The sequence below is a fragment of the Gymnoscopelus braueri genome (assembly GCF_963280865.1).
Source record: "Gymnoscopelus braueri genome assembly, chromosome: 23".
Lineage (NCBI taxonomy): Eukaryota > Metazoa > Chordata > Actinopteri > Myctophiformes > Myctophidae > Gymnoscopelus > Gymnoscopelus braueri.
In genome coordinates this window covers 16,096,955-16,124,872 of record NC_137625.1, presented here as the reverse complement: position 1 = coordinate 16,124,872, position 27,918 = coordinate 16,096,955, and the positions used below count along the sequence as shown (strand labels likewise).

The 27,918-nt window shown below is 43.4% G+C and overlaps 1 protein-coding gene across 1 annotated transcript in view; it reads right to left on the bottom strand.

Moving 5' to 3' along the window:
- Nucleotides 1-27,667, bottom strand: part of cacna2d1a (calcium channel, voltage-dependent, alpha 2/delta subunit 1a) — a gene marked incomplete at its 3' end in the record, with an annotated part of 144,815 nt that extends 117,148 nt beyond the window's left edge. The window contains exons 1-2 of the mRNA XM_080421118.1: nt 27,165-27,667; nt 219-300 (exon numbers count right to left, since the gene is read on the bottom strand). Coding sequence (XP_080277244.1) covers nt 219-300; nt 27,165-27,250 — 168 coding nt within the window. The 5' untranslated portion in view covers nt 27,251-27,667. The remainder of the gene's footprint in view (nt 1-218; nt 301-27,164) is intronic.
- Between the last annotated feature and the right edge of the window lie 251 nt (nt 27,668-27,918).

Here is a 27,918-nt window from a genome sequence, read left to right as displayed (position 1 = left end):
CGTTGGGAGTTTGTATTTCGGCTATTTTCACAATATTAACCTGTGGAACCGAGTTAAACTAAATGTAATGCCTACAATTCCAAGTGCTTGTCAGGGTGGGGGGTCCACAGTTCAAATATAATTATTGGGGGGGGGGGGATATTTATGCATGCACTATTTATGCATGTGCGCATGTATAAGTGTGCAAGTGTGTGTGGCGTGATGTGCGTCAACCTTACTTGTACTAGGCTCTCCATGCCGCTCGCCGTGTCCGTCAACGAGATCAGTTCCTTCTGCATCTGATCCACCCATTCCTTCACCCTGACGACAAGAGCAAACAGGCAATCATCATCACCACTTCCAATTCCCAAATACCCCCTCCTCAGATGAAACTCTCCCTTGTCCGGTCTGATCAAATACCTGGGAGTTGTTACCCATGTTTCGACATCTTCAATAGGCTCTACGCACAGCAGCCATATTGGAAAGAAATTGGGCCCCTTCCTTACTTCTTTCACAGGTGTTACTAATGACACTAATTAAGGCTCTGTTCCATTCATGGCCAAACAGAGTCAGGGTGCTGATAGTGTGCATGCTGGCTCACTGGAATCACTCTGCTACACCGGTGGGTCTGAAATTGGGGTGCAGGGACCCCCGTGGTTAAGAGTTATAGAGGTCCATGAAATTATAAGTTAGAGAACCACTGTGCTACACTAAATGGAACAGAGCCTTCATTAGAAATATTGGTAACACCCAATTTCTTTCCAGTATGGCTGCTGTGCATAGAGCTTATTGTATTCAGTTGAGCGTGGACCCTGATGCTGACTCAATAACTGCATAATTGTCAATACCGATCAAAAAAGGCACAATAACTGGACCTAGTACATTGTATACATATTACCCAGAGCGAATGTGAATTCATGAATCTGAACAACAAGCTATCTTTAAGGTGACTCTCCACCAAACAGACTACTTCAGACAGACACAGACTGGTACGTAGTCTGTTGGCAAAAGTTGGCATTTAGTTCAGCAGTCGGCCGACGGCACATTGTTTTGTGCATGCGTTAAGGATGACATAACTCTCCACACCAGGAGGTGGCAGCAGTTTGCAGTGCTGGTCTGCAACAGTCTGCCAGTGTTGCTAGGTCTGCTTATTATAAGCGACTTTGGGCTTGTTTTCCTGTAAGTCGCTTGTACATATTCATAACTTTGCGGGTTGCTTTTGTTTGGGCTTATTTGGGCTTGCTTTCAAGATCATTTTTGAAAATAGCTGATGTAATAATAGGGCTCAAGTGGTGAAACTAGGTTGGTTATCAACGGTAATCTGCGAGTCTCGACAACAGGTTGTCGGCAGGAGACGCTTTCCAACACAGAGTCGGCCCAATATCGGTGCGGTGGAGAGCTGCCTTTAGACAGACACAATCTGTGAGTGAATCTATTTGAATAATGGAATGTGGGGGAGGCAGTAAAGGGCGGGGGGGGGGGGGGTACTACAAACAAGCAGGTGGTCTTTGTTGTGTTGATGGGCACAGCTGTCTCTCTCAAGTCACAACTGACCCACCCCCCCACCCCCACTTCTAATGATGTTAGGCATACTGTAAATATCCACACAAATGTCATAAACATAACACACCAAAACGTGACTGGTTTTTGTACAGTAAGTGTGTGTGTATGTGTTTGCATGTCCAAACAGTGGCAGAGTGTGTGTGTGTGTGTGTGTGTGTGTGTGTGTGTGTGTGTGTGTGTGTGTGTGTGTGTGTGTGTGTGTGTGTGTGTGTGTGTGTGTGTGTGTGTGTGTGTGTGTGTGTGTGTGTGTGTGCGCGCGTGCGTGTGAACACAGAAATGCAAACAGTTACTTCCACAGTGTCTAAACATAGGCTTTCTAAGGACACTTTTTGATAGAGGAACAGCTGACATAGTGGAGGAGGTGTGTCTGTGCCTGTGTGTGCGAGTGTGGGAGTGTGCGTGCGACGTGCGTGTCCATAGACATCCATCCATAATCAACTGTCAAAACATACCAATCTCATTACTCGGCAAGTGAGATGTGATACCGCCACCCACACCCGGAGGGCAGTATACAGGCTCCTGGTATCTCATCTTCTCATCCCAACATAACATGTGCTGTATCCACACATGGTACATCCCTCGTTTTTGCACGGGTGAGCGCACACACACAGGCATCTCTACTGTACAGACATTTCAAGGCTTCCCCTGAAAACACATGTTGACATACTAACAGTAACCCCGCACCCTGAGTGGCGCTTTAAAGCGACAGCTGATGAAAAATACATGAGTCACAATCCATAAAGAAAATGAGCCTTTGGCCCCTCGCGACGTGAACGAGGCCCTTCCCCCTCCCAGACCGATGTCAGCCCCTTGACACGCGAACCCTGCCTGTGTTGTCTTATTTAAAAAACACCGTGTAATGCGAGCAGGTCTAATGTACCTCCAACTGTAAATGTGTTGCATAGCAGCCACGTATAAATTTGCCCGTTTTGAGAGACAGCTGCCTGGGGCAGGGAACAGATATGGAGTGGGCATGCTGTCAGCTAATTTCTGTTTCTCAACCTCTGACGCACGCACGCACGCACGCACGCACGCACGCACGCACGCACGCACGCACGCACGCACGCACGCACGCACGCACGCACGCACACACGCACACACACACACACACACACACACACACACACACACACACACACACACACACACACACACACACACACACACACACACACACACACACACACACACACACACACACACACACACACACACACACACACACACACACACACACACACACACACACACACACACACACACACACACACTTGTGAGGGCATCAACGTTTCAGGACGGCAATTTTATAAACTCACTTTTGATGCGTTTTTGTTATTTATAACCCTAACCCTAAAGCCGGAGTTATATCTGTTGCGCGCCAGTAATGCGCACAGAAAATACCTGATCTAAAAGCTCACGTGTCACTCTGAAACGCGTTGTGAGCTTGAAGATCTGATTGCGAACGCAGCGCAAGGAGGCGCGCCGAAGGCGCGCCTCCGCGCAAGTGGAGCTTACTATGAAACCGTGCTCGGGTTGTGTCTCTGTGTGTGTCGTGTCTCTGTGTCTCTGTCTGTGTCTCTGTGTGCACTGCCTGCGTGCAGCTCCTCTGAGATAAGTAAATGTCCAATTTAGACGTACCATACATCAAATGAAAGGTCTTTGAAAACTGAACACACCTGTCAAGGTTGCGTTTAAGCCCGCCCCTTCCCCCGGAAGCCACGCCCCGGAGAAGGCTCCTAAAAACTCCCCATTGAAACCCCATGTTAAATGAAAAGTGCCCGAATCGCTCCGAAACTTTTTCTACCCCCCCTAAGTGGGGGTCTACGAACAAATACTTCGGGCTCGGATTTGGCTCCGCCCCCCGGAAGTGGGTGAAACAGGCACTTCAAACACTTTGTTGAATTGTTCAAAAACATTCAAAGTTTTTCTTTTGTGAATTTGTATTTTTCTAAGATGCTTCTTTTAACGCAGATTTCTTTTGAATTGTATTTTTATTTTTTTATTGATTACTTTTTTTTCATTTATTTTTTTCATATTTATTTGTATTTTTTTGCGTTCGCTTCCCGCGTTCGCGCGTCTTACTTGTATTTTCAGTGTGCAATGCTGGCACACAAATAGTTATAAATCGGGCATAACTCCAGTCCTCCTAACCTGCAAAATTAAACTAAATGCCTAATTATAACCCTATTGTCCTCACAATGTTTATTTCTCAAATACATCTGGCCCTCACGAGTATAGTAATACAAGCACAAGCACACACACACACACACACACACACACACACACACACACACACACACACACACACACACACACACACACACACACACACACACACACACACACACACACACACACACACACACACACACACACACACACACACACACACACACACACACGTCGTAATAAGACATCAGCTGCTGGCTTACCTCCAAGTTGCACTAGACTGGTTCTGTTGCAGAATGTTAGCTAATATGTGGGTTGACTGACTGCATGGAACTAACAGCATGGGGTCAAGTTAGGGTCCATTGACTGTGTGTGTCTGCATGTGTGTATTGTGTTTTTTGTGGTCTACTTGGCCTCAGACAAGAGGGGTGGAGGGTTACAACAGGTGTTAAATGGGAAAATGTGTCGTGTTTGTGTGCATTTGTGCGTGTACTTGTACTGTGCGTCCATCCACGTGTGTTCCATCACAAAAGGGTTGACGTTTACTAATAGACCGTTGATTTCCATCATAATATATTTATTTCGGCCAGAGCGATGTATCGGTTTGGCCGACATATCTTTGACATATACTGTTTTTTATGACGGCAATTTTGCAGCCAATGTACGTGAAATTTGTCCTCTGCATTTTACCCATCCTAACTATTAGGTGCAGTGGGTGCTATTAATACAGCACCCGGGCAAGCAGTTAAGGCTTAAATGTCTTGCTCAGGGACACTTCAACACAGACTAGGCGGACCAGTGGGCGAACCTGTGACCTTTTTATTGGGTACCTATACCCATTCAGTTATAGCTAGCCACCCATTTATCTGAGAATATAACAATGAGTTTAGAAAGGTATGAGTAGGAAATAGTGAAAGGAAATCTCTGTGAAGTCTGTGAGCTTAAGGGGTAAAGAATCCCTAAAGGAAACGTCTGACTAGCCACTTCCACAAACAAACAAATTTCTTTTTTTATCAGAGAAAATTCAATTCAACGATCAAACAAGTAATGCAACAGAGAAAAGTAGGTTTCCTGATATGAGTGGAGAGAGTGTGTGAGGACAGGAAGTAAAGAAAAAGGTTAAACAAGGAAAAGCTCATTAACAACCGAAGCCGCCTGGCGAGGGGTGGAAACTTGGAGCACGATATGGAAAAATAAGGATCATTATTATCCCTTCCCCCTTCACTCTCTCTTTCTCTCTCTCTCTCTCTCTCTCTGTGGGGAAATTAAGAGAGGGGGACCAATTGGAAAAGGAGGAAGCCCCCACAATGTCTGGTGAACATCGGCTCCAGTAGCTTCAGTCTCCAGGGCTGAAATGAGTGAAACCATGTGAAACCCAGCCAAGTGTGAGACCTGCTGGCACAAGCCTCCCTCTCTCTCTCTCTCTCTCTCTCTCGCTCTCTCTCTCTCTGTGTCTCTCTCGCCTTAATATCACAAACTGAACAAACAGACTTTTTTTTTTTACAACAGTTCATTAAGGGGTCAAGCATGAAGTGCTTAGTCCCTCCTATTGTGTCTGTCAGTGGTGGAAAGTAACTAAGTACATTTACTCAAGTATTGCACTTCATTTTTAGGTACTTTTATTTTGTGTTTCCATTTTTTCATACTTTATACATCTACTCCACACTACATGTCAGAGAGAATTATGGTGCTTTTTTTAATCCACTGCAATTATACAAACTTTAGTTACAATAGTTAGTTTGAAGATTTTGATTATTATAAAACATTATTGAACACATGACATGATGTCTCTAACATCATGTGCTGTGTTTTCAAAATTATTTGCCCTGTTTGATAGTTGAACTCTTCGAAAATAGGCGATCTACAGTACAACCTCACAACACATCGATATTGCGTGCTGTGAGCTGTTTTTTTAAGAATTTATTTTTGGGCTTTTATGCCTTTATTTGGACAGGACAGTAGGCTGACAGGGAATGGGGGGAGAGAGATGGGGGGGGAGACATACAGTAAAGGTCGTCAGGAACGGGAGTCGAACCCGCGACACGCTGTCATGCTGGATTACCAGCTTATGTGGTATGCGCCCTGAACGCTAGGCCAGCGGATGCCCCTGTGAACTTGAACTTTACCCTAATCTCTCAAGGCAGATTCTGCTAACAGTTGAATCTGTCAGCACCACTGCCCTAAAAGGTGACTGACTCTCCACCAAACAGACTACAACAGACTACAACAGACTGCAACACACAGGTAGTCTGTTGGCAAAGGTTGGCATTTAGTTCAGCACAAGCAGTCAGTCGGTCGATGCACACATTGTTGTGCTAATGCCTTCACTGGCCTGCAAGATCTTGTCAGTGTTGCCAGGGCTGCTTATTATAAGCGACATTGGGCTTGCTTTCCTGTAAATCGCTTGTAAAGGCCTGGACCACTGGCCTAGAGGTCCGGGCACCTTGGCTCCAAGGTGGTTACATGTCGGCTTTCCGACATGTCGCCTTTCCGACGGTTACTAACCCTATACCTAACCCTAACCGCACGCGGAAGCCACTAGTCGGAGTGGTGAGATGTCGGAGTGGAAGGCAGTTCCCCTCCAAGGTAGCCTGACAGCGCGTCACGGGTTCGAGTCCTGATCCCGACGGCCTTTGCTGCATTTCATTCCCCATCTCTCTCTCCCCGTTTCCTGTCTAACTTCACTTCACTATCAATAAAGGCAGAAAATTGCTTGTAAATATTCATAGTTGCAGGTTGCTTTTCGCTTGTTTCACTCACGGAATCTGTCAACATCGACATCGGAGCTTTTTCACTCACACCAAAACAAAACACACACATACCATTTTTTGCACTAGTCTGACCGAGCAAGTTCGGTTTCTTATCGACAGATCTATAGAAGTCCCGACCCGACCACAATTTGTCGGCAGCAGACGCTTTCCAATGCCTCCCAACGCTGAGTCGGCCCGAAATCGGTGCTGCCTAAACATGAAGTGTTGTTGTTAGTAGGAATATACATCGAAGCACCCAGGAGGAAGTGGACTAAGAAAGTGGAGGAGCCAAACAGAGTTCCTGTTAAACTTTCTCCACAAAAAATTAGGTGTTGCCCCCAGAGGCACCACCTTTTTTTTTACCGAATGGGTTCCCAGATTGACTTTACCCTATCGCCTATTTCCGAACAAGTTAGATTCTTTTTTTTTTAAATAATTGAGTAATTATAGTTTGATACTGTAAGTATATTTTTATGTACTTCTTCCACTACTGCTGTTAGTTTTATTCTTCTGCCATTTTTCACAGTTCGAGCATAACCACCCAGTCGCCCTTTCTTTACAAAACTATGCAGAATGGTATGAGGGTAATGTCAACAATACAGGCTTATCAGCAGACATTGGCGCTACCATTGTTTGCCCATGAAAACAAAATGGTGGCGCTAGACAGCTCATTTCCGGTTTAAGCCTATGCCGAGTTTCAGCCTCTATCACACCCTCCATCTCTGTAATGGCTGAAAGAGAAGCTGCCTATGTCAGGCCAGCTGTCGTGTGCGTGTGCGTGTGCGTGTGCGTGTGCGTGTGTGTGTGTAACCAGAGCACTGGGCCTTTCTAAGGACAGCGGGGGGTTGCCCGGGTCAGGGGTCATCAGGACAGGTGCAGCTCTTTTACAAGAACTCTTAACATAATGAAAAAGAGCATGCCCTAGTGTGTTGCACTGTGTGTGTGTGTGTGTGTGTGTGTGTGTGTGTGTGTGTGTGTGTGTGTGTGTGTGTGTGGGGGGGGGGGGTGGGGGGGTGTACAGTATGTCTACAGTGTTTGTCCACAATGTAATTAAGACAGTGTTAGACTCTTGTGATGTATAATCAATTGGGTCAATATTAGAGCCCAACCGAGGCCAGATTTTGGGGTCCAATGCCTATCCTGATTTAGGAGAGTCCTAGATCAGTGGTTTTCAACCTTTTCAGGCCGCGACCCCGCAAAATAATCGTATGTGAACTGGGGACCCCCCCAAATAATCATATATGTGAACTGGGGACCCCCCAAAATTACGTAATATTTGACAATTGGCCAATCTGGTATTAAGAAGAATTTAAGGAAATGACTTATGTAAGCACACAAATAAATAAAAACATGACATGAAAATGTTTGAGTACCACTGGTTTAAACAGTAAGTACAAATAAGCAACTGTACACTTTAGAAACAAGCCCCCCAAAAAACGCACCCTGCCACTACTAATATTTACAAGCAACTTGACAGAAAAACAAGCCCAACATGGCAACCCTGCCCCCGACTGAACGCTCTCCTCTCCTATCCCACTGTTTACTCATCCCCCGTCTGAACAGAGCAAGAAACCATGAATGTTCTGCTATCCTATCCCACTGTTTCAACACTGTGAAAACTCACAGCTTCCAATAGCCCCCCTCTTTGTTGTTGTCAAGGTGGGAGAGGGTGGTGGTGTGTATAACCTGGGGGAGATGAACCTGCTGGGAGAGAGCATCTCATGTCTTTCTGACTCCTGACCGCACTGCATTGCCCAGACTGGTTGTTCTCCTCTCCCTTTCAATGCTGTGAAAACTCACAGCTTCTATCTGCCTGTTTGTTGGCTGTTGGGCAGCTGTTGATCACACACACTGTTTTTTTTTGTGTCAAATTCACACTTAACCATTCACACCAGGTGTTGTTTTTAAATTATTATTAGAACAATTGTCAACATTTTGTCAAATGATTTCACAACACGTCGCATCGCAACACATTGCGAGCTGGTAGATCAGCTACTACAAAATACAAAATAGTCTCAACGCAATTATTTGTAATGATGTCATATCAGTTACAGGTTCAGTTCCCACTCTGACCTCAACGAAACAAACATGAATCAACATGAATCAACCACAACATTTGTGGTTGATTCTGTTTCTATATTACTATATTTCTATATTACATAATTTCTCAAGGCCTAAACTGTAAACAGTTTACAGGACAGCCGTTTTACTTATAAATCGATTTTCAAACCAACTCCGTATGTAAGACAGCTCCCAGAATGTGTTCATTGGCAGGAAGAAACTGAAAACCTACCTTTAAGCTACTTTTACGAAGTCTTGTCAATGTTCTCAAGTCTGGGACAGGTCTGCTTTCTGAACCCAGAATCAGAACTACACATTTAGAGAAGCAGCGTTTCTATGTACCACATATCTGGAACAAACTCCCAGAAAAACTGGAGGTCCTCTACAACTCTGTTTTGTTTTTGTTTTTTAATCAAAGCAGAAGACCTTTCCATTTGCTGCTTTCATATAATTTATTTTGCACAGTAATTGTATAACTTTGCTGTTTTATTTTAATTTCTTATTTTTAAATGTATTCAAATGCCCTTCATATTATATTACATTATAATATACATCACATAATACATAATAATGTGATGTTATTTTGTACTGTCTTTAATGCTGTGTGTCTTAAAGGACAACTTCGTTTTTTTACAACCAAGGTTTATGTTTTAGCTTGTAATTATAGTAATTAAAGATGAGTGTTAAAATGTTCTCATTTACTGCTTTCTATAGTTTTAGCAATTTTCGCGATCTATTTACAGTGGGCGGGGGCATTCGGGCAGGTGGCTAAATATGTATTATTTTACTCAATAACCCGGCAATTTCTTTATTATTATTTACAGTAGCTCTTCTAGCCCCCAATAACTCACATCTGGCCATCAAAGACAACGGGACCTTTTTTATTGTGAAAAAAATACATATTTAGCCACCTGCCCGAATGCCCCCACCCACTGTAAAAAAGATCGCGAAAATTGCTAAAACTATATAAATCAGTAAATGAAAAAAAATGAACACTCATCTTTTATTTACTTTAATTACAAGCTAAAACATAGTTGTAAAAAAACAAAGTTGTCCTTTAATGCCTAAAGGACTTTGAATTGCCTTGCTGTTGAAATGTACTATACAAATAAACCTGCCTTAATTGTCTTGTCTTGCCTTACTTTCTGACTCACTCGCTTCTCTGTACTTTGTGCTGTCAAGGAATCTGAACAGTAGAACAGACGGCTAACTCATAATAATAATTCATCTTCCTGCCCACGGCTTAACGCTTAACCACCCAATTGATTCACCTGCATCTCACACACTGGAGATTAGCGGTGATGATATAGATGAATGCCCTGTCAAATGTAATATTGTTATTCTGTAGAGACAGTAGACTTCCCTTAACTTCCGTGCTCATACGGCTCAGTCGCGCATCTTGCCAAAGTACACCCGCAACGTTGCCAGCTTAATAATAACCACTCAGTTTCTTTTCATTTCCCCCTCCATTTCCATGAAGGGCTCAAATCTGACACCATCTCAACAACACCCACCCACCCAGCCAGTCGATCGATCCCAACGTGGTGGTGGGTGCTAAATCATCCCGGCAGTCTCGACAAAACCGTCTGGCTGGCCCCAACGCCAGCGTGAGGGCTCGCCTGGGCGAGGAGCGAACCTGAGGGCTCGAGAACCAATCTCGGCGGGTTCCACTTCAGTGCACTCGTGCTTTGTAAACATCTCCGTGTTTTTTTGACACCCGGAAGTGGGTCTTGCCGTCTCTGCAGCACAGCCACATTTGATCTCTTAATCCATTAAAGACCGGGAACGCATCTGTGTAACAACGTAAACCATTCTTTTATACTTTGGCTATTCAAAAATAGCAGATATACAAGCTCAAAGCGTGCCGCGCTTTGAGCTTGTAGATCTGCTATTTTTGAAAAAACTTTGTGCAAATCTTTGAATATGTATATATTTTTTAAGCAAATATTTACTCAAATCTTTGCTTCTGGGGGTCCCTGGAACAACATATTTTGAGATGCGGGTCCGCAGCCAAATACATATAATTTGGGGGCTCCTTGACATGAAAATGTTTGAGAACCACTGATATTATAGCAACATAAGTGTTTCAGAAAACTGTTAGGATTAGCAGGTATTTTTGAATAGCCAAAGAAATCTAAAAATGACACAGATGCGTTCCCGGTCTTAATGGGTTAATAACGTCAAAACCATCTGGGAGGAAGCCTCTGACAGCCCGCACGTCGTCGTCCTCCTCCTCCTCCTCCTCCTCCTCCTCACCGGAATACTTTTTATAAGCCAATACTTTTTATCGTGCCTCCGCTTGTCTTTTTGCAGCACCGCGAGAGACCGCTTCGAGCCTTCCGATGCTCCCGCTAATGGTAGTAATTTGTGTTTGTAATCTGTTCGTATAGCGAGACAGCTGAGGCTGACAACAACACTGTTACTGGAAGCAGAGGAGAAAGATGGGGGAGATACGAGGATGATGGTTTGCCAGTAATTGAAGCGCCGGGAGGCCGGCCGCTAATAAGACCACTAACGGTGGAATGAGGCTTCTCGTTTTCTGCCTCTCCCATCCTCCCCTTCCTGTTTTTGTTTCTTAAGTAAACATCATCTCTTCAGCCTGTTTATGCTTCTTCTCTCCTAGCTCCTTCCTTCCTCTCTGCCCCCTCCCTCCCTCCCTCCCTCCCTCCATCCCTCCCTCCTTCAACTCCTCTATTCCCTCCTTCCTTCCGCTCCTCTATTCCTTACTTTCCACTGTATGCCTCTTTCCTTAAAGGGACATTTCGCCGATTTTCCATCAAACCCCTATTTTTATCTAGGTCTAGGACCCATAAACATGATCCTGGTGTGTTTTTTGTGTTTTATCTGTATTTTTAGATTTGTATCCATATCCTCAGAGACTATGAGTCATTTGACTCATAGTCTCTTTATCTCACCCTATTTCCTGACTACAATGTAGACCACACCCCCACGCAGCGTCCCCTCCCCACAAGGAAGGGCAGTGCCCCAAAGCATTATGGTCATTGTAAATATTGTATGTAATGCATCAGTCCAGTCAAACCCTAGTCAAACACACAGACTTCTATATTTTTCTGGCCATAGGGTGCAAATTTCAAATTTTGCTACTGTTATCTACTACAAATATCATTAACATTGAGTGACTGTAAGTTCTTCCAGGGGTGAAACGCTCCTTTAAACTTCTATGTTCCCTCCCTCCTTCCCTACTCTCCTCTCCTCCAGTGTTCCAATGTTTCCCAGCCTGGGATCCGGGCCAGGGGTCCTTAGGGGTCCTTAGGGGCACAAACGATCGCAGGCGGTCAAACATTTTAAATGTTGCACAACACCAGACTGCCTTATGATCCACTTCCAACCTGGCATCCCTGTTTTGGACATGTCATTATTATTGTCAAAAATAGTCCAAAATCGAAACAAAATAGCAAAAAGCTCACAATGTGACGCATCACGTCCCTCTAACCTCTGTTCTGTTCCTCCCTCCTTCATCTCCTCCCTCTTTCCTTCCTCTCCTCGGCTCCCTCCCTCCTCTCCTCTGCTCCCTCCCTCTTCTCCTCTCCTCTGTTCCCTCCTTCCTTCCTCTCCTCTCTCCTTACTTCCTCTCCTCTGCTCTCTCCTTCCTTCCTCTCCTCTGTTCCCTACTTCCTTCATCCCCTCTGCTTCATCCCTCCTTCCTCTCCTCTCTGCTCCCTCCTTACTTCCTCTCCTCTACTCTCTCCTTCCTTCTCCTCTGCTTCATCCCTCCTTCCTCTCCTCTCTGCTCCCTCCTTACTTCCTCTCCTCTGCTCTCTCCTTCCTCTTCTTCAGTTCTCCTTTGTGGACGACCATTGACTGTTCATTGATACGATGTAACCAGTGATTTGCACATTGTACGCAGTGGTGGAAAAAGTACTAAAAATGTTTACTTAAGTAAAAGTATCAATATCACTATATAGAAGTACTCTGTTACAAGTAAAAAACCTGTGTTCAAAATGTTACTTGAGTAAAAGTACAAAAGTATTGGCATCAAAATATACTTAAAGTACCAAAAGTAAAAGTACAAAAATGTTTGAAAATTGTCGATCTACGAGCTCACAATGCGTCGCATTGCGACGCGTTGTGTGCTTGTAGATCTGCTATTTTCAAATAGCCTATGTATAAAATAGGGCTGAAGTGGTTGATGTATGTTTCATAATGTAATAATTTATATCTGCAAAGTAACTAGTAACTAAAGTTTTCAAATAATTGTAGTGGAGTAAAAGTACAATATTTTCCTCTGAGATGTAGTGGAGTAGAAGTAAAAGTATTGAAAATGGGAAATACTCTAGTAAAGTAAAAAATCCTCAAAAGTGTACTTAAGTACAGTATTTGAGTAAATGTACTTAGCTACTTTACACCTTGTACGTGGTGAAATCCTCTGTGTTCATTTAACTCAAGAGAGTTCATAAACGTAACCAAATGGACCGGCGAACGAGAGCGCAGAGACAAATAACGTCTCGATGCTATATCCTCTCCATTATTGAGGTCAATAAACACTGTAATTGCAGGCTTTGTGAACGTCCCGCGTCCTCGTTATGGTTCCTCTGCAGGACATCATTGAGGTTTCTCCCTCTGCTCCATCATTTAGAGCATTTTAGCACGCTCTGCCGACTGGATGTGAAGGGTTGTTTAAAGTGAACACCCTTGGCAACAGCTGCACACTCCAGCGAGCACTCACGTTATATCGTATTAGGAATGTGCAGCAGCTGACTGGACGGACGCTGGACGGGGTTTATTACGACGTGATGACGAGGCTGTTCTGATGGAACTCGCTATTAGAGGGGGGGAACAGCCATATATGATGACTGCGAGGCGTCGTGAACTTGTAGATCGGCTATTTTCCACAATATTTATGTTTGCCTGTTTCTTACGTCATATTTGACAATTTGGTATTAAAAGGGTCTTAAAGCGGGTGGCGCAGTGGTAAAGTCACTGCCCACCGCCACGGAGGTTGTGGGTTCGAATCCACTGTAGTGCAACCGGCTTTGTCGGGCGTCTACGCGAACACAATTGGCCCGTGTACGGGGGAGGAAAGCCAGGCGGGGAGGGTGATATTGGTCATTTGCATGTACTCCTACGGGCTGGAGGGCGGCACCTGTCAGCGGGGAGTGTTGGGCGGGAGGAGTAGGACGAAGGCTCTACGTCCTCCCGGTGGGGGCTCCTCACTGGCAGTTGAGTCAGTAGGATACAGCAGCAGTGACAACACAGAAATGTGTGTGGGGAGGAATTAATTGGCATAACGACTAAATTGGGGAGAAAAAGGGGTGAAAAAAGAATTGGCTACTCTAAATAAAAACATGAAATAAAAAGGCTTAAAAAGTCATTAAATTGTAACTTTGAAATGTGAGGTCGGTAATTACTTGAAACATGTCTTATTGGTATCGGACAGATGTCAAAATTACTCCCGATATATTGTGCCGATATGATCATAACACATAATTATGTGCCAGCCATGTTGATGCACTGGTGTAACTACATAGGCTACCTATAACTATGCCTGTATATATGTAAATATTGACCCATGTTACTGTTGATACTCGGTACATAATATCTACTATAAACTACCATTCACTGGTGATATTTATGCCTTTTATTTTATACTTTATTTGCAAATGGTTCATACAACAATGCTAACCCAGTCAGTCCAAGTGCAAACAGCCAGGTCAGTCTTTGGGTCTTTAGTCTATTTATATGCCATTTACATTGGTGATAATTTACTGATACCTATATGCCGCTAATTCCATCTACTGATGGCCTGTATACTAATTATGGACACCTGTCTGGCCCAAGCACAGAAGGCCAGGTCTGATGTTAAGTCATCTTTTAATACTGCCTTTTATATTGTTTGTTATACTATTGTAATTAGTGTTAATTAGCGTTGAATTGTTGTTGCTTTTTCTGTAAAGCACTTGCTTTATTTTATTTTGTATTTTTTAGCACCGGAAAGCACTTTGAGCTGCATTCATGTCATGAAAGGTGCTATATACATAAAGTTTATTATTATTATTACCCTACTAAACTTGTTCTTTTGGTAAATGGTGCACTTATATAGCACTTTTATTCAAAGCGCTTTACATAGATTGTGCATTACATTCACCCATTCACACACACATTCATACACCGATGGCGGAGGAAACCATGCAAGACACCAACCTGCTCATCGGGAGCAATTAGGGATTCAGTGTCTTGCTCAAGGGCACTTCAACACTAACTCTGGAGCCCGGGATCTAACTGGAAACCTCACGGCTTCCATCCGGCCGCTCTACCGGCCACTCTACCCCTGAGCCACTGCCGCCCCTCTTTTACCTTACTTATCTTTGTTTCATCCTTACTGCTCTCAACTGAATTTCCCTTGGGCTCAATAAAGGTCTATCTACTGTATGTATCAATCAATCAATCGATCAATCAATCAGTATATCTATCTATAGCTTTGAGAAACTGCCACACAAGCTCCTGTCATTGCACAAATGTGACCTCACACTGTGACTATAGATAGCAAGCCATCCCTCACCAACGCCTCTTTATGTCCAAGACGATATACGTTCTCCTGACAGAGCACTCACATCACCTCTCCACACAGGTGTCAGCACACATTGAACCAATTAAAGTGGAATGATTGTCACACGACCACCGGTGTGTCTGTGAGCGGTCACTGTGGAGCAATGTCATTTTCACCTGGCGGAGAGATTCCGGAACACTAAACCAACAGCAGCAGATGAAACACGCTAGAATCAAAAAGAACATGTATAGCCTAATATGATTAACCCATTAAGACCTGAGGCCGATTATATTTTTTTTTGTTGAAAATAAAAAATAAAATATACATATAAAAATAAAAAATACGTTAAAATATTTTGTTCCAGGGACCCCCAGAAGTAAAGATTTGAGTTACAAATGTTCGCTTCAAAATATATATATTCAAAGATTTGCACACATTTTCAAGATTTTTCAAAAATAGCAGATCTACAATCTCATAGATTGTAGATCTATGAGAAATCTAAAATGACACAGATGCGTTCCCTGTCTTAATGGGTTAAAAGGGCAACTTCGCTGATTTTAACCACAGAAGCCCTGTGTCATCAAAAGTAGCAAGCTGATCTACAAGTACAAACACAATGGATCGCATCATGTCGATCTGCTAAGTGGATCCGTTATTTTTGGAAAAAAATATATAAAAGAGGAGAAAAAAAACACCTAGAGAACAAGCACTCAAGAACCCACTGGGGACATAATTGGCCCGTGTTTGGGGGAGGGAAGCCGGGCGGAAAGGGTGATATTTGTCACTGCGCGTATTCCTACGGTGGTCAAATCTGGTATTGCAAGACTTCCGCATTTAAAGCGCCTGCTCTGTGACCAAAACCGCGTTGGTCAAATGCGGGGCCTTCCGTTCTCCAGTTTTTAGCGATACTCTATGGGCGGAGTGTTCGGTGGGAGGAGTAGGACGCCCTCTCGGTGGGGGCTCCTCGCCTGCAGGTGAGTCAGTAGGATACAACAGCAGCAACTAGGCCTGTCACAATTGTTACATAATCGTATAATCGCAATTATTTTTGCATAATCGCCATAATTGTTTCCATGTTTAAAAAAGTTTTTCAAATACATAAAAAAAGCAGAAATAGCTGATCTACAAGCTTACAAGCTTCTTGTAGATGAGCTATTTCTGCTTTTTTTTAAATTAAATATGTCAATAACTTTGTATATTTCAGTTATTTGTCATATCTGCTCGGTGCAATTTCTGATTTAGAAGCCTAAAAGGCTTCATATGTTCCAATGTTCAACGGCCAAGCACACAATGAAATCGTTATAATCGCAATTATTTGAGTGACAATTAATCAACTTAAATGTGTAATGGTGACAGCTCTAGTGACAACACACAAATTTGTGTGTGGGGAGGAATGAGTTGGCATAACGACTAAAATTGGGGAGAAAAAGAAAAGAAAAAAGTGCTAGGATTGAAAGCACCACAGGGTTTAATAACGGCTTGGCTTCCCTGTGGATCTCTGACGTAATGCTGATGAAGTCATGTTGATGAAGTCAGACTTGTGGAGACCAGGGTTGCCAGATCTGCTTATTATAATTTCCCCCGCAAGATTTTATTTGAAAATAGCCGATCTACAAGCTCACAACGCGTCGCATCGCGACGCGTTGTGAGCTTGTAGATCTGCTATTTTCAAATAGCTGATGTATGTGTTAAAGTGCTCATGTGGCCCATAGTCGCTTCTTTTGGGCTGGTTTTCCTAGACCTGGTTGCTTGTTTCTCTCACAGAATCTGGCAACACTGGTGGAGACTGGTGGATTCTGAAGTCTGATTCTGCATCCACAGAATAAGAGAAAGATATACACATAACCCATTTAGACCTGTTGAAACCTATACGTTGTTATACCTTTCAATCCGGGAGCCACCTCTGTGTCTCATTAGTTCTTGCTATACAGCAACATTAAGACCCGAGGCCGATTCTACAAATGCCTTCTAAATCAGTAGTTCTAAAATGTTCAGAAATAACAGCCTGGGACCAGACGAATCTGCCAGTGCAAAAAAAAACTGGCTACGCGAGGCTACAAGCTCGCAGAACAGCACAAAGTAACGTATGTCTGCTATTTTTGAATAGCCAACGCAAAAATGTAATATGACAGATGCTTTCCCGTCGGTTTTAATGGGTTTTAAAACCTCTCATACATTATATATTTCCAAAAAGATAATAGAATACTTCTCATTTCATGTTATTGAGGGTTTTGTTCATACATTATGTTGCCATGTGTGTGTTATTTCATTAATAACCCCTCTCCACTGCAGACCTACGTCTGAACCCTGAGTCACGACACTTTCACTGTCTTTATGTACTGTATGTGCACACATCACCCAACCACCCATCCATACGTCCCCATCTCTTCTGCCTCACCCCACACACACACACACACACACACACACACACACACACACACACACACACACACACACACACACACACACACACACACACACACACACACACACACACACACACACACACACACACACACACACACACACACACACACACACACACACACACACACACACACACACACACACACACAGTAAATGGGGGAACTAGCCCCCAGGGCCTAAATGAAATGTCCAATTAACCACATGAACCCTAGCATTCCATGTCATAATATAAGAACATTCGGTGGAAATAGGCGAAAATTCTGCAAAAATAGCACGCTGGGGCCTAGAATAGAGCCCTCTGGGGGGACCCGTCAACAAAGTAGTTAAAGTATTGTTTAAGACGGTGATTACGTCAGTCTGGACTCCTAAGCAGTAAAATCCTCAGCGTTCATTTGAGAGTGTACAGTGAGTGAGTGAGTGAGTGAGTGAGTGAGTTTTTTTGGTTTTAATTTCACATTCATTTGCATTTTATACGGTGGTGGAAAAAGCATATACTCTGTTAGAAGTAAAAGCCCGGAATTCAAAATGTACTTGAGTAAAAGTACAAAAGTATTGGTATCAAAATGTAGAAAGTATACTCATTATGCAGAATGTCCCATTTCGCAAGTTTTCAAATGTATAAAATGCATAATCTTTTGAAAATAGCGGATCTACAAGCTCACAATGCGTCGCATTGTGAGCTTGTAGAGCTGCCAGCTTGCTTGTAGATGTGCCAGCTCAAAACGCTTGTAGATCTACCAGAATGTAGATCTGCCAGCTCAATACGCATTTGCACAACAATGTGCACATTGGCCGACTGCTTCTGCTGAAATAAATGCCAACTTTTGCCAACAGACTACCAGTCTGTTGTAGTCTGAAGTAGGCCTAGTCTGTTTGGTGGAGAGTCACACTTTACAGCACACTCGTTAACTACAAATCCCATCCCTTTTTTACACGAGGAAGCCTGTCCGACATGCAGATGTGCTTCCTGTGTTGGCCGGTGGCACTCGTCCAACCAACCAGATGTTAGCTATTCTCTAAGGTTACCCAGGCAACGGTGCAATGGAAAATTCCTGGGAAGTTCCATGTGGCACAAAAATCGTGGGGAAGTTAGTTGATACTGAGCTGGGATGCTCCTTCTGGCTGTGACACACACACACACACACACACACACACACACACACACACACACACACACACACACACACACACACACACACACACACACACACACACACACACACACACACACACACACACACACACACACACACACACACACACACACACACACACACACACACACACACACACACACACACACACACACGGAAATATCTCTTTTGCAAAAGGAAATAGATGAGGGGGACACTCCAACCAGACACTAAAGCAACACTCAGAGGCTGTACACTAAACTGTACACTGTAAGCCATTGGTTCTCAAAGTGGGGTCTACAAGATCTACAAGCTCATAGCACTGAGTGCCGCACTATGAGCTTGTAGATATGCCATTTTTGAAATCTTTGCTTCTTAACATTTTCAGATGGGGGTCTGCGGCCAAAAACATAATTTTGGGGGTCCTTGACATGAAAAAGTTTGAGAACTACTGCACTAAACTGTAGTACACTGTATCCTAAAGGTCTGCAGACGTTCAGCATGGGGGAGATTTATGAGTGACGGTGTCACAGCTTTCATGCGGTGCTGCTGTGACATGCTAGTCAACCACCACCACCACCAACACCTAACCCACTGTCCTGTAGCCCAACCACAGTCTGACTCAGTCAGAAGAACGTATGCACGCCCCTCCACCCCTGAGAAGAGGCCAGCCTAAATATAGCCAGGGTTAAAAGAGGGGAGGAGGGGGACAGACAGACAGGGGGAGAGAGAGAGAGAGAGAGAGAGAGAGAGAGAGAGAGAGAGAGAGAGAGAGAGAGAGAGAGAGGGGGGGGCAAGAGAGAGTAAGATAGAGAGAGAAGGGGGCAAGAGAGAGTAAGAGAGAGGGAGAGAGAGAGAGAGAAGGGGGGGCAAGAGAGAGTAAGATAGAGAGATAAGGGGGCGAGAGAGAGAGAGAGTGAGAGAGAGAGAGAGAGAAAGAGAGAGAGAGAGGGGGGGGCAAGAAAGAGTAAGATAGAGAGAGAAGGGGGGCAAGAGAGAGTAGAGAGAGAGAAATAAAGAAAGAGAGAGGCAGTGAGAAGAAGAGGAAGAGGGAGACAGAGAGCAAATGTTGGAAAGACAGACTGGATACATTAGAGAGTGGGGAGGGTCGGGAGAGAGACGTACATATAGGAAGAGACAGCTCGGAGGGAGAGACAGCGAGCGAACAGAAATAGAGAGAGATTAAGAGAGTGGGGGGCGAGCGACAAGTAACGGTAGGATCTTGGGACGACGACAGCCCAAGTGCGAGGTGAGGCCACGAGCGTTAGCCCCGGGTACGGACCCTATGCCCTTGCATACGTGCACTCGTAACAGATATAGCCCCCCCAGCTGTTCCGCCGCGCAGACCGCCCTCCTCAAATATACCCTGCTATAAAGGCAGCTCCCTCGTGGCTGGGACAAGTGTCAATCACAGCCCAGGAAACCCTAGACCACTTTAAACCCTCCACACCAATACCCATAGGCCCCGATGCCCATGGCACGCTTCTCCTGTTCAACCCTCCACATGGCATCAATGTCATTACAGTAGATCCGGAGTTTAAATTTGGAATGACATTATATAACAAAATGCACCGTCTAAAGAAATATAATACAATTCCCAAAGATAATTTGACTTGACCTTGACTTGGCCTCACCGTAAACAAAGACGAGTCACACTACGTCAACTCCAAGGTGATTTTCTACAGATAATGGGCATACATATAAATGTCGTGGGTCGAAGATTAGAGCATGACCATTGAATAAGGTACATTACTTTCTGACATGCATTTCTTCTATGCTAAAGACTCAGCACTTCAAGCAGACACTAGTTAAAACGTTTTGAGAGGAGCGCCGCTCATATGTCTAACAACCCTGTCATTTATGACCTGACTTTGATTCGTTACAATCATGAGAAGTTCATATTTCAGCGCTTAACTCATTTCCTATTGGCTTTTATTTGAACACATTTGTTTTAATTACAGCTTTGATGACAATGAACGTAAAACTGATAACCAGCTTGTGTCCACAGTAAAAAAAAGACCCCAAATGGACCAAATTAACGGTTTATCCCACTTACAAACAAACAACTGGATGCACTGGAAAGGGAACCCAATGACGAAACCATTTGTATTTGTGGAATAACCTTTCATACCTAATCTTATGTCATCATTGTCACTGACATACAATGATAGACATTAATAATGAAACTGTGGTTAGACCAGGGGTCTTCAACAGGGGGTCCTCAGAGTTACTACAGGGGGGCTGCCAAATCAGTGATAGGAATGTTTTTTTCCCACTCAACCACTTGAACGCTAGCATCTCTATTCTGAGGGGAACGTTAGTTCACAACGCCTTGTAGATCGTCTATTTTCGGCAAAGAGGTTTGGTGTAGAGGGGGGAAAAGAGCGGACCAAGTACAGGGTAAACGGTCAACTTTACTAAGTATGAAGAGGTTAAATGTCTGAAAATACACATTAACATGATCAATCCAACATACTATAAGATAATGACAATGTGTAAACAAACAAACAAATAACATGAATTCACAGTGATGACAGTGCTGTCAAACTAGTCTATGAAGCTATCTAAGATTTTTTTTGTGGGGGTCCCTTCTTCATCTGCTAAGAGGTCCTTGGGCTGGAAAACATTGAAGACCCCAGGTATAGACAATAATACTACACTAGTGCTATATATACTGTAAATACTGTGATATTGCCTGGTGTGAAGATCAACGGCACTCTGCCTCATGCCTTGGTACATGCTCCACACAGCATACCCACATTGCCAGCGCCAATCTCACGGTATAGCACTCCCTCTCGTGTATTATTGCTTAATTAATGTCCTCTTCCCTTTAGCTAAGACCCAGAAGAACTTCTCTCCAGTCCTCCTCCATGTGAAGACGGAGTGCATCCTCCTCCTCACACTATGAACACAGATTGCCACAGACATGTCTGAGAGCAGAGCGCTTTAGCTGGTTGAGCATGAAATCTGGTTAGCCTTAAAAAAGTAAAGTAAGTGAGGCAAACAGAAAGGAGGGTGACAGGAACTCGAAAACTGTGCACATCAGAGAGAGAGAGAGAGAGAGAGAGAGAGAGAGAGAGAGAGAGAGAGAGAGAGAGAGAGAGAGAGAGAGAGAGAGAGAGAGAGCTTGGAGCGTGTCTCTGTGACTAAGGCGAAAGCCAAAAACAAGCATATCAAGTGAGTAAATTTGGATCACAGGGTTTTAGCAAGAGGAGTTGGCAAATGGTGACAGAGATTTCAACATCTCTCTTGGTTCCAGCTGTGTAGTCATCAATTAGATCAAGGAGTGAAATTGCTCACAAGGCTGATTAAAAAACACATCATTGACACATACTGTACATTAAGGTCAGGACAGTATATCTGTATATTGTAGTGCTCAACAAACTAATTAAATACGGAGAGTTTTACATGTCTCTGCTGTCCGGCAGGAACCAGCTAACTCACAAAAAAGTGGAGTTAGGAGGTTTTATTCATCATTGATAAGAACAGCTGAATGGACCTCCATGCTCACAATGAGGTTGGAGGTCAAAAGGGGGTGGAGCCTGGAGTCAGTAAAACCAGCTAACTCCGGTGGAGTTAGCTGGTTTAGCAGAAAATTTGAGGATCCAATGGAGTTAGCTGGTTTTGTCAGAAGCGTTTTTTAATGCTTTTCATTGGTTCAATATTTTTTTTTACGAACACACAGACGTAAAGGGTGTTCAATGGCCCTGATTTATGGAGAAAAAAAAATCAAAAGCGTCAAAATGGAGTTAGCTGGTTCCTGCCGGACAGCAACGATATGCACCATGATGAACTGCTATGTAATATTAAACATAATATGTCATATATCTTTAGTAGCTACACACTGGAGACACATTTCTGGAGACACAAGACCTACCAGGTTCACTTTTGTATATTTGTATTATTTAGTTATTTAGTTTATTTACTGGAAAAGTACTTCACTTAAGCCCTATTTTATACTTCGGCAGTACAGTATACTACAGTGTCGTGGAAAAATAGCCCAAAATTGCCAATCTACAACGCGTCACAATGAGATCGGCTAGTTTGTGATATAGCACTTTACAAAGTCATTACACTCCATAGCCGTGCGCTGGCTGGCATTGGGATCCCTGGGGAGCAATCGGTGACATCAGATTTTGAATGTCAGATTCAAGGATGTTTATCTGCCTTAAGAGAAACGGCGTGTGAGAGAGAGAGAGAGAGAGAGAGAGAGAGAGAGAGAGAGAGAGACCAAGTTAGACATGGACAAGATGGGACAGGTGATGAACGAGAGAGAGAGGCTGAGTGAGGAGGGTGTGAGAGGAGGAAGATAGAGAGAAGGAGGCAGAGACGTATGACTGGAAGACGGAGGAAGACGGCAGAGTGAGCAGAAACAATCTGAAACTAAGAGACACTGGCATGTGAAGGTTACAGGTGGAACTGGAACCTAGTTCAGAGTTAACCCATTCAATCCGGGAACACGTCTGTGTACATTTTAGATTTCTTTGGCTATTAAAAAATAGCAGCTATACAAGCTCATAGCGCAGCAAAATCGTGAAAATGTGTGCAATTTGGCCGATTTTACGAATGTAAAAAACCCATGTTGCTGTATCAGTAGTTCTCAAACGGTTTCATGTCAAGGACCCCCAAAATGATATGTATATGGACACGGACCCCCCCCCCCCCTCCCCCATCTCAAAAGATTTTAGTTTAAAAAAAAAATAGTAAAAAAATATATATTCAAAGATTTGCACAAATATTCATTATTTTTTAAAAATATAAATATTTTATAAAAAAAAGGTATAAAGTAATGTTTATAGCTAAACATCTAAAATGACACGGTATATGCGTTCCCAGATTGAATGGGTTAATGGAGGAGGGGGGGGGGGGGTGGAGAAAAAGAGAGAGCATGATGGGGGAGATAGAAAGGAAGAGAGGGAGAGAGAGAGAGCATAGATTAAAAAGAGGCAAGGAGCTAGGTAAGGTGTAGGGCGGCTATAAGAGGTAAATAATGATAATAATGCCAGATGAGCAGTTTCATGGAGAACATGGCGTGACAAATCAAAACAGGTCCTGGAAAATCCCCTCGTCAAAGTCTGGCTTTCCTCATAATAAAGTCCAAGCTTCCTAAATACAGTATCAAGCCAAGACCGTGTTTATTCACACTGTGGAATTACGGTATCTTGAGGAAAACTCTCTCTGCCCCCAGTCAGCCGTCACAAGTCCCCCTGTGACTTTCACCTCACAGTGAAGCCTGTCACACATAATCACCATCACCAGTGACACCCTTAACCATTTAAGACCTGAGGCCGATTCTAACAAATGTCTTCTGAAAAACATTTAGATTATTTATTTTTTTACATAAAAAAACCAAAATATTTTGAATAGCCAAAGAAATAAAAAAATACACAGATGTGTTACTGGTCTTAATGGGTTAACCACTTTCAATCTACCATTCCTATTTTAGGCAAAATAATGTTTTTATTTTTATTTATTTTCGTTTTTTAAAGGAGAATTCCGGACAAATTACTGGTAAGTGTTATCTTTGATGTCTCGTTACTCACCTAGCGACGTGAAAAGTGGCGTTCTTTTTTTCCATATATTCCCCTGTCGTCATTTTTTAAACCCCCTCCGTTGTCATAATGGGAGCGCGTGGGTAAGGGAAATTCGTCTATTATAACCGACGCAAAGTTGTTTTTTTCTCTACTAGTATTCATAGTAGAGTCTCATGATAGTCAAACATGCGTTGAAACTATCTGCGAGGCTGCCGTCAATGGCGAACGATTTAACACTGGTTGCTTGTTTCCAGATTCTGGCAACACGAGTTGTACATTTTTTACGAAACAACCAATTGTCACCCCCACAATATTGTCATCAATATTGAGCTATTTGGTCAGAAATATTGTGATATTCTATTTTGTTTTTATCCATATTGCCCAACCCCACATTCAATTTTTTTTTTTCAATCAACAGCTTGTTGTTATTCTTATTCTTGCAACATTCCAAGAGTCACCTAGCACCCATCGAAATGACAATCTTCAAATCAACTATGTGGGTCTTCAGGCCAACTTTTCAGTATGAATCACATGTAGCCCATCCTTGGATCAATCCACTTAGTGTCTATGAAATATATGGGCAGGGCACTCACGCAGTCTGACATCATAGCACAGTGCCATTAGCCTGAGTGCCATGCCTCCCCGGCTCTCCGGGGGACCGGCGTACTCGGGCTGCATTCAAAACTAGACGGACGCACCAGTCCCCTCCTCCTCCTTTTACAACCCGCCAGGGCCTTTTGGAGGATCATTCAGAACCTGTTGGGTAGATGTGTGTGTGAGGTGTATAGAAGTAAATTAAAAGTTCCACATAAACACAAAGCTAGAGGCATCCGTTTACTTTAGGGGAAACCCATCTGAGGCCTGTGTCACATCCGTTAGCTTGACATCTACTGTGTACTTTAGGATCGTAACCCATTCAATCCGGGGACGCATCTGTGTCACTTTAGATTTCTTTGGCTATTAAAAAATTGCAGATCTACAAGCTCTCGGTGCCGTGCTATGAGCTTGTAGATCTGCTATTTCAATATATTTAATTCTTTTTTTTAAGCGAACATTTGTAACTCAAATCTTTGCTTCTGGAGGTCCCTGGAACAAAATATTTTACAAATGTTCGCTTAAAAAAACATATTTTCAAAGATTTGCAAAAGAAATCCACAATTTTTTCAAAAATAGCCAAAGAAATCTTAAATGACACCGGATTGAATGGGTTAAACACATGGACCCTCGCAACTCTATTCTGGTGGAACATTGAGCCTGACGATTGGCTATTTTCGACTATGATTATGTTGTGTAGAGGGAAAAAAGGAGTGGGCCTCGCGGACGGACCCCGTTCAAAGAAGTACATACTGTATTATATAATGTATATAGGGGTTTAGTGGTTTCAAGGGATGGAAATAACATTCAGAGCACAGCCAAAGATGAAATGAAACCTTTCATCATGCAAGTTCACAAGATGACACATAATCCAAGTTACCGGCCCAGGGCTGACTGATGAGCCAGCAACGGTGTTTTCAGGTCAAAGCTAGTGGCAAGGTTGGGAACACCCTGGAACGGTATATATTACCCATACAGCAGCTGACCTTATATCATGGTGGTATCTCTGTGTACAGTGGTATATATTCTGACATACATACATGTATTATAATAATACAAACTATAGACGTAGGCCTGTAGCATTATTAACAACCAAAATCATCACAATTTATACCATGATTAACATGAGCCAACTGTATTCAGACAGCAGTTAAATCAAAACCCTCTTTCGAACCATGATAGGCCTACTACTTCTATAATTAGGCATTGGTTCTCACAGATCAACCTCTGACCCCCAGGGGTCCTTGGGGAGAGTTCCAGGGGGTCCCCAGTGAAACCATTGCACATTTACAAGTAAATACAATCAGTGAATGTATACGAATGGCTATTTTGGTCTTTGTCTTGAGGGAGGAAGGGGGAAGCAAAATGAGGAACAGTTTAAACCCTTATTGTTTGGCTATTCGAAAATAGCCGATCTACAAGCTCACAATGAGTTTTTGGAAAGTTTTCACAAAAACGTTCTCTTATGGGGGGTCCCTGGCACAACACCTTTTCAAATGGAGGTTAGCTGCAGCCAAAAACATATCATATTTGGGGATCCACTGCTCTACTGTATCATCAGTATAGCTACACAATGTGATTCTGGATTACAATCTATCAGTAATCATCTCGGATTGGTGTGTGTCCCAGACACTGACATGAAATGCTTGAGAACCACCTAAAGCCTGATGTATCCTTATAGTTGCACGCTGGTGTCAGTTGCATGCAGTAAATAGCAGATCTACAAGCTCAAAACGTGAGGCGTTGTGAGCTTGTAGATCTGCTATCTACTGAGCCATACATGATGAGGCTTAAATGGGACAGTTCTGGGAATAGCATGCTCATGCTTACATGACAGAGTTTATGTGAGACCACAGCCTTCCTTCCTGGAACCATGCAGTAGTCTCACACACAGCTGTTGGTTGTCAACACATGTTCACACACACACACACACACACACACACACACACACACACACACACTTGTTGTACAAGTCACGTTCTTTAAACTAAAAGTCTAAAACCCAAAGAAGTCACAAGTTAATCGTCATGAAAGCACTCCTGTTTTAGGAAGAAAAAACCCGATCGTTCTGTTCTGCAGGAAAATAGTAGAAATCAGTGAGTTTGTTGTATAGCCTACATTTCAGCCATGTTACGTAATTTATGGAAACATGAGACCACTGATCGATCGCCAGCTGTCACTTCATTAGAGACCATGGCTGGCAGTGAAATATTGTCACAATAAAATATTAATTCATTGTTTTTTTTTATTTTATTTTGTACACAACAAAGAAACAAAACAAAGGCTCATTTCGACCATATTGGTGCAAATGTGTTGGGGATATGCAACTTTGACTTAAGTAGCCCATAGAAATAGCCGACTGATAGATTACAACAAGCTGTCATTTTACTTTTATAGTCAATCAAGCATAATTTTATAAAAGAGCCAACAGGCTGTTTTTACTCACATGAGCGCTGAGGGGAAATGACCAGTTGAGCCGGACGAAATGGACAGGAGTAAAAGTAGACTGGTGGAGAAAGTGTACGTATCCATGGTTTTGCGTTATTGTATTCCAATTTCACCCTTTAAAAAAAATAATATCTCAAAACAAACCAGGATCCAGCATGAGAAGAAAGATGCGTCCCGAAATGATCCAACCCTGAGCGGTGTCCGTTAGTAGAGGCTCTATAACAACCACTTTACTGCTCACACACACACAGCGCCATCGGTGCGACTTTCCCAAACAAATCTGGGGGGCTGGTTCTTACGGATCCCACCCAGCGAGTTGACGAGAGTGTGTCTTTGTCTGGGGAGGAGGTTTGTTGAGATCTCAAGCTGCGATACGAACCATAAAAAAAAGAAAGAGAAAAGACAAACAGACAGATGCACGGTGTCGGTGGTGGGGGGGGGGGCGGGGGGGAGAGAAGGGGAGGAGGAGGAGGGCGCGTCTGGTCTCAGATCTCCCCACCTCGCCGTGAGAGAGCCGGAGTGTCCTCCTCTCCTCTCCTCGCCAAGCAGATCAGTTTCCGAGCTCCTCTCCTCTCCTCTCCTCTCCTCTCCTCACCTCTCCTCGCCTCAAATGCCAAAACGCTCGCCCCAAAACACAGTCGCCCCCGCGGGGGCAAATCCGGCGGCCTCGGAACGGTCGCCGCTCTTCCTAAACGTAACCTCAGTAAAACTACGCCTAAACCTAACCTTATTCCCAATCATAACCTAAGTAA